Source organism: Canis aureus, chromosome 18 (assembly GCF_053574225.1).
Source record: "Canis aureus isolate CA01 chromosome 18, VMU_Caureus_v.1.0, whole genome shotgun sequence".
Taxonomy (NCBI): Eukaryota; Metazoa; Chordata; class Mammalia; order Carnivora; family Canidae; genus Canis; species Canis aureus.
Genome location: NC_135628.1, coordinates 47,393,649 through 47,408,369, shown reverse-complemented (window position 1 = coordinate 47,408,369; position 14,721 = coordinate 47,393,649). Strand labels below are relative to the sequence as shown.

Here is a 14,721-nt window from a genome sequence, read left to right as displayed (position 1 = left end):
TTCAGATCACTATGCTTGCATCTTTTGGGTAAATACCCAGTAGTGAAACTGCTGGATCCTAAGGTAGTTATATTTTTAGCTTTTTGAGGAACCTCCACACAGTTTCCCAGAGTGGCTGTACCAGCTTGCATCCCCACCAGCAGTGTAAGAGGCTTCCCTCTTCTCCACATCCTTGCCAATGTTTGTTGTTTCCTGACTTGTTAATTTTAGCCATTCTGACTGGTGTGAGGTCGTATCTCATTGTGATTTTGATTTGTATTTCCCTGATGCTGAGTGATGTTGAGCAATTTTTCATGTGTCTGTTGGCCATTTGTCCATTTACCTTTTTAAATACATAAATACTAAAAAGATTTTGAGTGTGAAGTATGAATTTATATCTGTAATAAAAGTAACTGTGGTCCTGTTATCTGTACTGGTGATTTGCAATTAAAACAATATCTACCATGGTTTCCCAAAATATTTAAGAAAAATGAAAGTATATAAGTTATTCTAGTATGTATCCCCTTGCCTTTTAAAACTGTGTGTTTGAGTTCCTCTTCCACTGGCATGTAACTTCCTTGAAGACAGGGACTACTAATGTTTGAATGCCTGACAATAACTTTGTATTACAGCTCTGAAAGAGAAGGTCCTCCATATGTATGTACCAGACTTAATAATTTATGGAGAGGTCATTACACAAACCATCCCCTCAGCTTCCAAAGTATAATGTATCCAGGAGTCGGCCTGGGGGCTGGTAGGGTAATGGGGAATTTGGTTCTGGACCTAGATCAGCCTCGGTCCTAAATGGAATCTCAGTTACAAATACGGTTTGACTCAGAGTCCTAGGACAGGGCCCCCATCAAATAGTGCTCTGTTACTCATTCAATTCAGTCCTGGCTCTGTCAGTCACTGACTAGCAATTCCCATAAATATGCTTCTTTTTAAGTAATGGTGGCACAGGTGGGAGAGGATTGAGGAACTAAAGACAGCCAGAAAAATGTGAACGTCATCTAGAAATCCTAATGGAGCAAACTGAAGCTTCTCAACTAGCATTTGGCACTCTTGGCACATCCAGGGCATCCTTCTGGAGCCTCATTTTATTCACTGGCAAGCGACCAGTGATTTTAAAATGGAGAGTTATAAAGTCATATACAAAATTTCCAGGATTGTTAAAGAAACGTTGCCTTTGAACTGGGCTGCTTTGGGTTACATTCCCAGAAGCTCCCTCCCCCTTTTCCTAGAAAACATTCACATGAGCCTGTTGCTAGGGTTTTGAAGGTATGAAATCTAAGAGGCATTCCATTAAGCCAGTATCAGCTTGTTACACTGTGACTTGGATTACTGTATCAGTCTAACCCCAGCAAAGAAATTGGGCAGTGGTGATCTACTCTGATTTGTGAAAAGAAAGGGTGTAGGAAGCATCTCTTGGTGGGAAGAAACATGAATGTCTTGGGTTTCCCAGGGGAAAGAAGGAAAGAGAGAAAGGGATGAGGGGTACCGCCTACATTGCCTCCAATTGCCAAGACAAAGGCTGGAGGTGAATCTGCTCTGGGGACTCTCTGTGGGAATCCCATTCCCTGTCCCACCCACAGCAGCCGACAGCCAGAAGGACCTCTGACCCAGACCTAAGGGGTTGTCCAGTCACATATCTGAGGGGAGACCAACATGGGAGCTTGATCTGAGTAACCTGACAGCACTCCCACTACGTGAGACCATGGGCACAAGCAGGGAGTTCTGCACGGCCCAATCCTCAACAGACATACCTGTCTCAGCATGGATCTGAAAACCATGTATCGAAGCCGCTTAGTGAGGATCTCCCCAGCTTTGCCAAATGTGAAGCCCTGTGAATGAGAACATACCACAAGAAAGGAGACTTGTCAGAGACCCAGCCACTGATTACACAAAAGGAGGGAGACCTGATGTCCCTGCTAAGAGGACAAAATCAGAAAGCCAGATGTCAGGGTTGGCTATGTTCCAGTAACCATGTACTATGGTACATACCACATTGGCAGCATAGCCAGGGTGGCCCAGTTTTTAGATCATCACTGCTATTCCATAGTTACTGGCAGGCTGATCAGGGATTTATTAGTAAATGTGTTTCTTTGCTCCTATTCCTATTCCTGCTTACTTCTTCCAGTGAACCAGGGCATATCATTCAGAAAACTGAAGTTGTTTCCAAGACAGGAGCACTCGAAGCAGGGTGGCTGTATTACATATCACTTTGAAAATGCAGAAGGATGCTTTTACTAAAATACCAAGACCTGAGGTGTAATCTGGGAAAACGGAAATATTTAGCCACCCTAGCCATAAAGGATGCAGGGAACAAAGATATCAAATTCCTAGTTTCCAAGTTAAAAAAACCAAAGTCCAGGAGCAAAATAGGCTGGGGAAGAAGGCTGACCAAGAAAGAATGCTATACATTGCCCCTCCCCTTCCCCCCAAGGATATAACCTTCTGTGTCTGAGAGGAGGGAGGAGTTACTCTGAGAAATAAAGTCTGGTGTGAGTTTGTGGCCATGTGGGGTCACATCTGGGGAGAAAGGGCAACAGAACCTTCATCCCAATGGGTGTGGGGATACAGGACTAGGAGGAGGCAGTGCTTCCCCATCTTCTGGAGCTCCAGGAAATGGCAGTCTATGGATAAGGTCTGCCACACAATGGCATGGGGAAAGTAGAGCAGAAATGGCCCATGGTGCGTCAGAAGAGGAGAAGCTCCAATAACAGTTCAATTCCCTGCAGAATCAGAGATGTGGGAAGGGCAGTTATATCTCCTCTGTGTCCCCAACTAGCATGTGGAGATTACTGAGAGAGGGAAGAAACGGAGGCAAAGAGCACAAGTGAAGAAAGAGCCAATTCTTCCAACTGGTTCTGATAAAGGCGGACAGCCAGGTGGGACCATGTAACTGAAGGCCTCAGGCTCTACCAGGTGCCAGCAGGCAGCAGGCAGCCACATAATGTCCACAGACCATCACCCTGCACCCCTCTGCTAACACAGACACTGATCTAGGAGAGGGAGGAAAGGGAGAAACCCTATATTAATGGAATTAAAGCCTGAAATTACTAAAACAATATACTTAGAAATGGCCAGATTAAGGTTTCTGCTACTACACTGAACAAAATGTGAAATATCTGGCTCACTACAGGAATATTACTGTTATTTTTGTTGAGACCTAGCTGTTGTTACGTGCTTATTCTGAACCTGTAGTTTATATACATTACATAAACATATATGTATATACATATGACAACTCTCTTAGTGATGGAAGAATGTCATCCTATGACAACCATATAATCATCACTTTACAAAAGCCACTGAGGTTTAAGGAGGCTGCTAAGTTGCCAGAGAACACACCTGTAAGGTGTTAGAGATGGAACCCGAATCTAGGTCTATGAGAATCCTAACTGGAATGGGAACCCAGCGTCCAAAATTTTTCACCTACAGAGCTCCCCGCTTTTGTTTCTAAATGAGAGGCCGGGCATTCTAACGGTGTTGGCCACTGTGCCATCTCTACATTTCCAAGGTGCTAACATTTAGAGCCTTTGTTTTCACTCAGTTTTGCCAGGCAAGTCAAGCTCCTGTCTCCCCGAGCATCATCATGTTACAAAGGTACTGCTTTCACTGCCTTTGCTTTACCAATTCAAATCTCCAAAGTTTAAGGGACCAGCTTAAAGCCTACCGCCCTTAAAATCTCTTAATCAACTTCACACTCAGGAATCTTTAAGTTCTATGGCATTAACAGTTGCTATGGCAACCGTGCATACAGTGAAAGTGTTACATCTATTCTGCTTAGGTCAAATTACTGGATAACGTTTTAAGTACTTCGTAATGAAAGAGTTCAGTGTTTTTTCTTTGGTACGTCTTATAATGTCAGGAAAAATGTTGTCTCTATAAAAATTAATGCATGCTTATAACATATTAAATAAAGAGATCTGTTCAGAATTTTATCTTAAAAAATTACATATGGTTAACATCCATTCATTTAATAAGTAATTGAGTGTTTGCTACTAACTCATACTGGCCTGAGAACTTGATCACCTTATTTTTTTCTTTTCCTTTCTCTTTTCTTTTTCCTTTCTTTCAATGGTACAGTTTTTTAATTCCTAGAATCTAGATTTGAGGTATCCATTCCTATAGGAACTAGTTGTCTTTCCTACTGTAGCCAAAAAGATTTGTTTGGATACAAAAAAGCTAGCTTTATAACATGCACACACACACACACACACACACACACACATATTTATTCCTTCCTTTGATTTTCTGGCATTTCTAAATTTGTAGTAAAAGTTTCAATATGAATTTTTTCTTCAGTCTGCAATGGAGTAGACACCATTGCTTATGCAACCTCAAGGAGTCCATTCAAACTCATGAGAACCAGACACTTCTAAGAAGACACAGTGAATTGCTGGCACTCTCACAGGGGGTGCTTCTGTGTTAAAAGGTTTAGAGGGGGCAGCCCCAGTGGTACAGCGGTTTAGCACTGCCTGCGGCCTGGTGCGTGATCCTGGAGACCCGGGATCCAGTCCCGCGTCGGGCTCCCTGCATGGAGCCTGCTTCTCCCTCTGCCTGCGTCTCTGCCTCTCTTTCTCTGTGTCTCTATTAATAAATAAATAAGAAAAATCTTAAAACAAAATAAATAAAAGGTTTAGAGGGTGGAAACAGCTCCTGCAGTTGTATTCTGAAGATGTGTTCTGGAAGGTCAGTGTTAGCAGGCTTCACCCTCTGGGGGACCCAATAGCAAGTAAGTGGAGTGTGGCTAGATACAACAGCTCCTTCTGGAGGAAGAAGAGCCTAAAAGGTTGGTATAGAATGCATCAGAAGCTCTTTTATGTCAAACTTTTTTTCAGGGGATCCCTGGGTGGCGCAGCGGTTTGGCGCCTGCCTTTGGCCCAGGGCGCCATCCTGGAGACCCGGGATCGAATCCCACATCAGGCTCCCGGTGCATGGAGCCTGCTTCTCCCTCTGCCTATGTCTCTGCCTCTCTCTCTCTCTCTCTGTGACTATCATAAAAAAAAAAAAAAAAAAAAAAAAAAACTTTTTTTCAGGATCTAGCTTTACAATAAGCTTTTGCCTCTGAGTAGAGAGTCCTCTCTGCCACACTTCAAATGTTACAGGAAACAATTTCCTCCCTTCAACTTTATCAAGTTGGCTATTTATCACTACTGAAGAAAAGAGGATGGGCCTTCTAAAACTGATGTTGAGATCAGCAGTCATGACAATTCCCCCAGCTATAATCGCAGACATACTAACAGCAGCATCAATCATGGTTGCAATGGCACCTCCGTAAAGGAATTCAGGTGCTCCTTGCAGGTAAGGACCTCCTTAAAATATGAAAACCACCCTTTTTTTGGTATATTTTTTAATTGGAGTTTGATTTGCCAACATATAGTATAATACCCAGTGCTCATCCTGTCAAGTGCCCCCCATCCCCCGGTTCACGAAGTCACACCATCCCCCCGCCCACCTCCCCTTCCAATACCCCTTGTTCATTTCCCAGACTAGGAGTCTCTCATGTTCTGTCTCCCTCTCTGATTTTTCCCACTCATTTTCCCTCCTTTCCCCTATTTCTATTTCTTATATTCCCCGTATGAGTGAAACCATATGATGATTGTCCTTCTCTGACTTAATTCCCTCAGTATAATACCCTCCAGTTCCATCCACGTTGAAGCAAATGGTGGGTATTTGTCATTTCTAATGGCTGAGTAATATTCCACTTTATATATAGACCACATCCTCTTTATCCATTCATCTTTCAAGGGACACTGAGGCTCCCTTCCACAGTTTAGCTACTGTGGACATTGCTGCTATAAACATTGGGGTGCAGGTGTCCTGCCATTTCACTGCTTTTGTATCTCTGGGGTAAATCCCCAGCAGTACAACTACTAGGTCATAGGGCAGTTCTATTTTTAACTCTTTGAGGAACCTCCACACAGTTTTCCAGAGTGGCTGCACCAGTTCACATTCCCACCAACAGTGCAAGAGGGTTCCCCTTTCTCCACATCCTCTCCAACATCTGTTGTGTCCTGTCTTGTTAATTTTTCCCATTCTCATTGGTGTGAGGTGGTATCTCATTGTGGTTTTGATTTGTATTTCCCTGATGGCCAGTGATGCGGAGTATTTTCTCATGTGCTTGTTGGCCATGTGTATGTCTTCTTTGGTGAAATTTCTGTTCATGTCTTTTGCCCATTTCATGATTGGATTGTTTGTTTCTTTGCTGTTGAGTTTAATAAGTTCTTTATAGATCTTGGAAACTACCCTTTCTGATTATGGAACACTGCACAATCAAAGCTTCAAGGCCCCTGGAAAAAGTGGGGTCTATGGCATGTGTTCTTTTATAGGCTTTGCATCAGGAAGAAAGGTTTTGAAGTCTTTGATCCTTCAAGTACACTTAAATTTATATGAAAGCAAATATTTCTAGGAGCTGTGTTCACTGTTCTTCATGAGCTGGTCAAAGAGGAGTCTCATGTCCTTGCTCCCCAGCTGGGGCTGAGAAGAGAATGGTCCTTATCAGTAATCTTCTCTCAAGAAAATGACCTTGGCAGTGACCTCGGCTCCCTCGCCTATGGGGACGCATGTGCCCAGGGCAGCAGAGGGTGCAGTAACACATGGCTGCTCCTCAGTTTGGCTCCAAGGGTGCGCCAGACGATGCTGGACAGCCGCCTGGCCCCTGCTCCAACACTCCTCCCCAGTCATGGAAAAGGCACATGACATTGGTCACATTATTTTAATCATCAAGAGGAAGGTACTGATATTCTTACTTTACAGATGAGGAAATTGAGGCTTAGTTTAAATTATTTCTTCGTCCTAAACCACAAAATTAGGAATAGGTGCAACTCATACTCAAACCATGTCTAACATCAAAACCAACACTGCCTTACCATACTAGACTTTTAGAACACTTAATTTCTTTGCAATTCTCTTCCAGCCAAATGATTTGCATGCTGTAAAATCTGACTCCTCACAAATGTGTCTATAGTTTCTGTTTAAAGACTGACGTTCTTCCATCATTAAAAAGTTTCTTCTTCCTTTAGCAAAAGTTGATGATAAACTCTTCAAACTTTTTTTTTTTTTACATCAGTATGACTTGCTTACAGTGTTTTGCTTTTGTTGTTTTCAGGACATACCAAGACATTTTTGAGTACTGTAACTGACTGGCAGTACTTATATCCAAACTTATGGCCAGGGTTCCTCTGAATTCCATTTTTGACTCCCAGCTTTCATTTTCAATCATCGTATTAGATCAGACACCCTCTTCCCTCTGATTTCACTAACGTTTCATTTAGGGGAGGTGTTGGTGGGGAAGAGAAGGTAAGTAAGTGCTCCAGTGGAAGCAAAATGTCTTTGTTTTAAAATATTTTTATTTTTTAATATTATTTACTTACTTACTTACTTATTTATTTATTTATTTATTTATTTATTTATTTATTTATTTTTGAGAGAGAGAGAGAGCACAGTATGAACCAAGGGGAGGGGCAGAGGAAAAGGGAGAGAGAGAGAATCTTTTTTTTTTTTTTTGAGAGAGAGAATCTTAAGCAGGTTCCATGCCCAGCACAGAACCTGACTCGGGGCTCAATCCCATGACCCTGAGCCTAAATCAAGAGTCGGATGCTTCACCAACTGAGCCACCCAGGTGCGTCAAAACATTTTTGTTTTAAATAGGTCAAAGAAATTTGGTTCCCAGTAGACCAGTTAATAGAGAAAATTACAAAGATGTTTAGAAATTTCTCCAGCTGAATAAGGATGCATTCCCCAAAATGGATAAAGTGAAAATGTAGACACTTACCTGGAGGAAAAATGTAATAAAAGAAATAATTCCAAGGACTAGAAACAATACAGAAAACATGTTACTATTCTGTCGTTTTGTTTCAGGATCCTCATCTCGGGTAAAGATCTGTTAAGAAAATATTTAAAGGTTTTCAGTTCAAAGACTAAAGAAGTCTTTCTGGGTCTGACCCACTTCCCATCAAGCACAATATTTGGGAGTCAAGATAGGCTTAGCATAATGGAAGTCAGGGCTGGTTTCCCTAATGCCAAACCTAAAGATGTGTGTACTCTGCCTTCCTTATGGGCCAAGAATGGGTCTATATCATTTCTAAAGGGACCTACTCCTTTCACTGTGCATACTCTCTCTTGCAATAACGAGTACCATAGAGGCCACATCAACTATATAAAGTAGAAACAAGAATAAAGACTGCCCTCCTAAAAAAAAAAAGAAAAAAAGAAAAAAAAAAAAAAGACTGTCCTCCTATTTGAGTGGTAAACTACATTGTATGGCAATTTATTGTTTTACAATTTGGACATTTCAAGCTGGAGACAAATTTGCTGATGCTGTTTTGGTAAACCAGAGAGAGGTAGTCATTCACTCAGCCCAGGCCTTTGGCAAGAAAGGAGCTTCAATGAGCCAGTCTTCTTTGTAGGATGGCCAGTTAGATAGCCAGCCGACCTAGTACCATACTTGGAGATCTTTCTAGTGATGGGAAGAACGCTAATAGGATGTCTTGGGCTTAGAGAACACAAATAACTACTTCATAGGAAAAGAAAACAAGCAACTCCCTTCATAGTGTGCCAAAATTGTCTTATAACAGAGCTACATTCCTAACCCAACCCAGTAAACTTTATCCTTTGTACAGGGGGGGAAAAGGCCTTTTAAAGGAGATTTTTCTTAGTTATTTTAACCAAAAAATAGCTAACAATCTGTGAGCTCTTATTCTGTGAGAGCTATTATTCTCATATTCAAATTCACGTATACTATTCCTCTATCCTCACAGTTACCTCCTAAGGTTTATTATTGTCACCACCTTACACAGAAGCACAGAGAAATTAATTAACTCATCTAAGGTAACAGCCAGCCAAGTGATGACCCAAAGATATAAACCTGAAGAATCTAACTCAGAGCCCATGACCTTAAACCCTGTGTTACAAACCTTCAATGAGGCAGATAACTAGTTGCCTAACCAATATTTAGGAGTCAATGTGCTGGATCATTTGCTTCTAGACTTACTGTTACATGAAGAACAAAGAAAATATAAAATCCTTAGGCTGAGTTTTTGTTACATACAGCCAAACCCATTCCTAACTAGTCCACTTTTTTTTTTCTTTTTCTGATGATGCCACTGTCTACCTCCCTGCCTATAAACAAATGTTAGAACAGGGATGAGTTCCCTGTGGACCACCAGCTAAATGTTTATATAAAGCTTTGATGGAATAGTGCCATGTTCATCTGTTTCTGCACTGTATGGGTGCTTTTGTGCTACAACAGTAGAGCTAAATGTTTGCAGCAGAGACCATATGGACTTCAAAATCTAAACTGTTTACTCTCTTACCCTTTATAGAAAAAGCTGGCTAACCCCTGTCCTAGAACATATGCTCCATGCTATCAGACACTTTGTCTCCTTCTTGGTGTTTTTTTTTTGTTTTGTTTTGTTTTGTTTTGTTTTTACTGCCTGGAACAGTATGTGGCACAGAGCAGTCACTGCAAAAATATTTCTTGAATACATTAAACATATGGATACTAACCAGAAAGAAGTTAGCCAGGCATGGGTAGACCTGAATATTTATATATTTTTTGGTATATCAAAAGTCAATGTTTGGCCTCTTTCATGTAGGGATCAACTTATTTCTCTGTCATATTTTCAGTAGTTATGGCAAGGGTATCCTCAGCTTGATATCTGAACACCAACCGCTAAACAGAGAGCATTCCTGCCTGGGTTGTAGCTTTATTGCTAAAAATGCCATCATTTAAAAACAGGCACAACCACCATATGTCAACCTTTCAGAAGCCATTCCTTTTTGTTTTCATCTTAACAAGTGGGATGGACATCTCAGCAGAGGCAGCATGAGAGGCCTGCCCACATCCTAACAAGTGTGTACGTCACAGGACAGTTCTGTCTCAAGTCAGCCTGACAAGCACACCAAGAGCTCTCTCTGCACACCAGTGATATGACTTTTCATGATGTTTACTCAGAGCCCTGGGACGGCAGGCAAGAGATGCTCACCTAGGCAGGTTTATGGCCTATTACAGGGACCTGGACCCTAAGACAGCCACAAACTACAAGCACAAAGGAAGCCTTGAAAAATTCACCTTCCTGTCAGACCTACATCTTCAAATTGTGGAGTTTCATAGGAAGGTACATATTTTTTGTGGCTTATGAATAAAAACAGCTTATTGTTTACTCAGGAGTCACAATTTTTTTTTTAGGAGTCACAATTAAATCCAAAAAATGGACATAAATTCTTACCCCTATAATCCTTGAAAATATTATTGAAAATGCTGGTTGCAGGCCTCCGTTTATAATAGCACAAAATATACCAACCACAAAATAAGGCCATTCAGTTGAGTTCAGCTTCAGAATCCTCCAGAAGGAAACTGGAGGTACATTCTCATTCTGGAAAACAAAAGATTACAATAGGCTAGTTAGAAGAAGAACTGATACTTTTAATCAATTTAATGATGCACAGTCCTTCAATATGTACAAAAATTTTAAATGAAGATGTTTTATTCCAATTTTCTTATGAATTGATGGCTATTTAATTTTTTTATTTGATTTTATTTTTTAAAAGATTCTATTTATTTATTCATGAGAGACACAGAGAGAGAGGCAGAGACACAGGCAGAGGGAGAAGCAGGCTTCATGCAGTGAGCCTGATGCAAGACTCGATCCCAGGACCCCAAGATCACGACCTGAGCCAAAGGCAGACGCTCAACCACTGAGCTATCCAGATGCCCTGGCTATTTAATTTTTTAAAATGTGCTGACAGATTCTATTATATTGTTCCTTTATATTTTAAGAAATCAATGATGTTTCCATAAATATTTAATAATTACCTGACATTTAGAACATGACAAGAGTATTTACAAGTAGGGATAAAAGGATAGAACTGTCCATGTTTGAAGACTCATTAGAATTTCTTTACATTATAGGGGCACCTGGGTGGCTCTGTCAGTTAAGCATCCAACTCTCGATTTTGGCTCGGGTCATCATCTCAGGGTCATGAGATCGAGCCCCATGTCAGGCTCCATCTCAGAAGGGAGTCTGCTTCTCCCTCTCCCTTTCCCACTGTCCTTCCCCTGCTCACACATATACACACTCTCTCTCCCTCAAATAAATTTTTAAAAAATCTCTTTACATTATAAATTCTAATTCTAAAATTCTTGTTTTATAAATTCTCATTCATAAATGGTAATCGGAGTCTAAAATGTTGAGATTTTGGTGTGTGGAATATTTAGGGGGATAGGACAGGAGGATTTTGAATAACTCTTGTTCCTACTCCTGCCACCCCAGGGCTAGCCCAGAAGGAGGACTGAAGACATAACTACATCCTCTCCGTACCAAGTCCTCTTTTGTACCAAGCTTTCTGTCTTGGCCTTGTGGTGCATGTATACTCCTGCGAGTTGATCTTCTTTTTATTAAACTGGACCCTGAATCTTTTGGAGACATTTCCAAGGCATCACTTTCACTTTTGGATTCACCAGTGGCATTTTCTAACTCAATTTCATTTCCTCTTGTCTAAAATAAACAAGAAATAAACATAAGCAGGTTAGGCTCAGAAAACAAATGAAATTTATCAAAGAAAGTGGTAATTTACATCACTGTAGGAAAGGATAAAGCTAAACTTCTGGGCACGGGTGTTGTGTATAAATATGTGATATATTTGAAAATTAAAACCAGTGAAGGGGGATTACCACTGAATATGATGAAATAATATGACATCCTGTCCTTGTATCTTACGCTCATAGGACTTTTTGTGGGTGTTTGGGCTCAATAATATTTGCTTTGGACCAGTGCTATCAACAGAAACCCATATTTGTCATTTAAAATTTTCTCAGTAGCCACATTTAAAAAGGCAAGAGATCAATCCATTTTTACTATGTATTTTATTTAACCTAATAGATCTAAAATATTAGCATTTCAACATGTAATCAATATGAAAACATACTGAGACAGTTTATATTCTTTTTTTGGTACCACATCTTTGGAATCTGGAATGCATTTCTACTTAAAACACTTCAGTTCAGAATAACTACCACTGACGTGCTCAATAGCCATATGAGGCTAGTGGCTACTACAGTGGATAGATTACCTTTAAATATTTATAAAATTTTAATTTTCTCTAATTAGCCTTCTTTATTTTCCTTCCTTTTAAATGAGAAGAAAAATATGGTCTTAATTCCCCAAGTATTCTTCTCACTTATCAATATAATCAACACAAAAAGTAACGTTTATTTATAGTACTAAACATGCAAAATTAGTTTATACCTGAGATACTTGAGGAAAATTCTGGAGTTGGACTATTACCTGCATTGTGACAAGTTTGAAGTAAATGCCCTTCTCTTTCATGAGTTCATCATGATTTCCTTTCTCCACAATGACTCCATCATCAAAACCAGCAATGACATCGGCATTACGAACTGTAGACAAACGATGAGCTATCACAATGGTAGTCCGGCCTTTTCTGGCCTAAAGAGAGAAAAATTAGGTTTTTGAAAATGTGTACAATTATAGGCAAAAGTTCATCCAATTTATGTTTACTGAACACTAGTGCTCTGAATATTGCAAAACCATCTAAACTATATAAGGTAGTCTCTGGCTTAATAAATGTATAGTCAATTGATAATGGCTTAAAATGATGTTTTATTATAATAAATATTAACACAAATATTATAGTTACCTATTAATGTTAAGTAAGCTTCTAAGAATTTTACTTAACCTCTATCAGCCCAAGTTTACAATAATAATCAGGGGCTTATACAAAATAAAAAATGCTACAGTCCAGGCACTGGCCAATCAGAGCAGACACAGGCCAGTGTGTGGTACTGGTACGGACTAGATAGCACCTGTCTGGGGATTCATAGTGTCCCATCTCACAGAACTTCTGGATAATTAATACAAATAATAAATGTGAGGCAGCAAAGTCCATTGTTACTGCCACATTGATCTGAACTCAAATCTTAGTTCTGCCATTTATGAATTGTGCAATTTTATCTAAATCTTTTAACCTGTGTGGGGCTCAGTTCATTCACATATAAAATGGAGATAATATTAATACTCATTTCTTAGAGTAGCTGTGATAACTAAATAATATAATTACAAAGCGCTGTGATTTTATATATATATATTACTAGTTCCTAGGTAGAAGCGTTATTAAAAGACTGAAGAGCTATGCAAATGATTTTAAATACCCAGTGTCATTTTTGTTTTAATATGGAACAGAGGTTAACAGAGTTTAATATGGAACCAGAACTTGTCTGAGATTTCTTTCACCTCTATAACTTTCCCCAGGGCTTATGACTTTTGTGACTTTGTATTTCTCTCCAGGAACTAGAAATAAAATTTTCAAACTGACAAGAGGTATTAAGATCAATATAAAAAAGAGAAGTGGAAAACTGACAAGAAAAAAAATACATATAGAAAAATTAGGTGGTAGCAACTAGAAGGTAGAGAAGATAATCGATCAGTTCTTTGGATGTCTTTAAGGAAAGGGGGCATGTGGAATTATCCTTCCAAAATTTACATTGTAAAGGAAAAGTATTTTTTAATAGTTTATATATATTTTGGGGGGGCAGGTTGGAGGGGCAGAGGGAGAGGGGGAGAGAGAGAATCTTAAATACACTCCATGCCCAGTGCAGAGCCCTATACAGAGCTTGATCTCAAAACCCTGGGATCATGACCCGAACTGAAATCAAGAGTTGAGATGCTTAACCAACTGAACCACTCAGGTGCACCTAAAGAATAAGCATATTTTTTAAAAAAGATTTTATTTGTTTATTTGACAGAGAGATAGAGCCAGAGAGCATAAGTGGAGGGAATGGTGGAGGGAGAGGGAGAGAGTAGGCTTCCCCTGAGCAGGGAGCCCAACACAGAGCTTGATCCCAGTACCCTGGGATCATAACCTGAGCTGAGGGCAGTGCTTAACTGACAGCCACCCCAAGAATAAGTATTTTTAATGCAACTTTTAAAAATCATTTTTATTTATAATTTAATACATACTTCCATTGTGGAATAATAAGAAAACGCAGACATATAATTACAGGTAAGCAAAGTGAAGGGAGAAATAGCAGCCACAATCCCATCTGCCTCTATTGTAATTCATTCAAGTTTTAGTAACCTGCTTTTCTCTCCCTCAATAATCCATTAAACACATTGACAGGATGTTTAAAGGAACATCCAGTATTGTTTTGTTACTAGAGAAGGGGAGAGCTGGAAGAAATATGAGTTCATCTTTGACTTCTACTGTGATACTTCTATACAGGGCACTTCTGGGTTAAAAGGTCTTTACATTCTGAAGAGGAAGAAGGCAATGGAGTAGGAGGACCCTAAGCTCCTCTCCTCACACAAACACAACTAGATAACTATCATATCATCCTAGAAATTGACGTGAAGACTGGCAGAATAAATTCTACAACTAAGAAAAGAGCCACACTGACAAAGGTAGGAAGTGAGGAGATGTGGTTTAGGAGGAAAACGTCACAGGAGCTGCAGTGGGGACGGAGCCTTGGTTATGGAGAAGGGCATGAGAGAGAGAGAGAGAGAGAGAGAGAGAGAGAGAGCGCACACAGGGAATGTGCAAGGAGAATGTTTCCCCAAAGCCATTGGCTTGGAAAAGAAGATGGGCAGAATTTTGCAAGTTCTTGCAACCATTAGGGCTTAAAGCCTAGAGCTTTAAAGGTCAATGGGCTTGACTGGGACAAAGCTTGGAGGGCACTGTGCTGGTCCTGGAGAGAAGGCAGACAAATAACCTGGGGGT

General features: G+C 40.1%; 1 protein-coding gene across 3 annotated transcripts in view; it reads right to left on the bottom strand.

Moving 5' to 3' along the window:
- The window catches only part of ABCB1 (ATP binding cassette subfamily B member 1), a 206,545-nt gene that overhangs the window by 29,627 nt on the left and 162,197 nt on the right, over nt 1-14,721 (bottom strand). For 2 of the 3 annotated variants that reach the window (XM_077857100.1, XM_077857099.1), the window contains exons 15-19: nt 12,273-12,434; nt 11,307-11,483; nt 10,215-10,361; nt 7,760-7,867; nt 1,743-1,820 (exon numbers count right to left, since the gene is read on the bottom strand). In XM_077857100.1, the coding sequence (XP_077713226.1) occupies nt 1,743-1,820; nt 7,760-7,867; nt 10,215-10,361; nt 11,307-11,483; nt 12,273-12,434 (672 nt within the window). The remainder of the gene's footprint in view (nt 1-1,742; nt 1,821-7,759; nt 7,868-10,214; nt 10,362-11,306; nt 11,484-12,272; nt 12,435-14,721) is intronic. The other variant, XM_077857101.1, reaches the window with a different exon arrangement.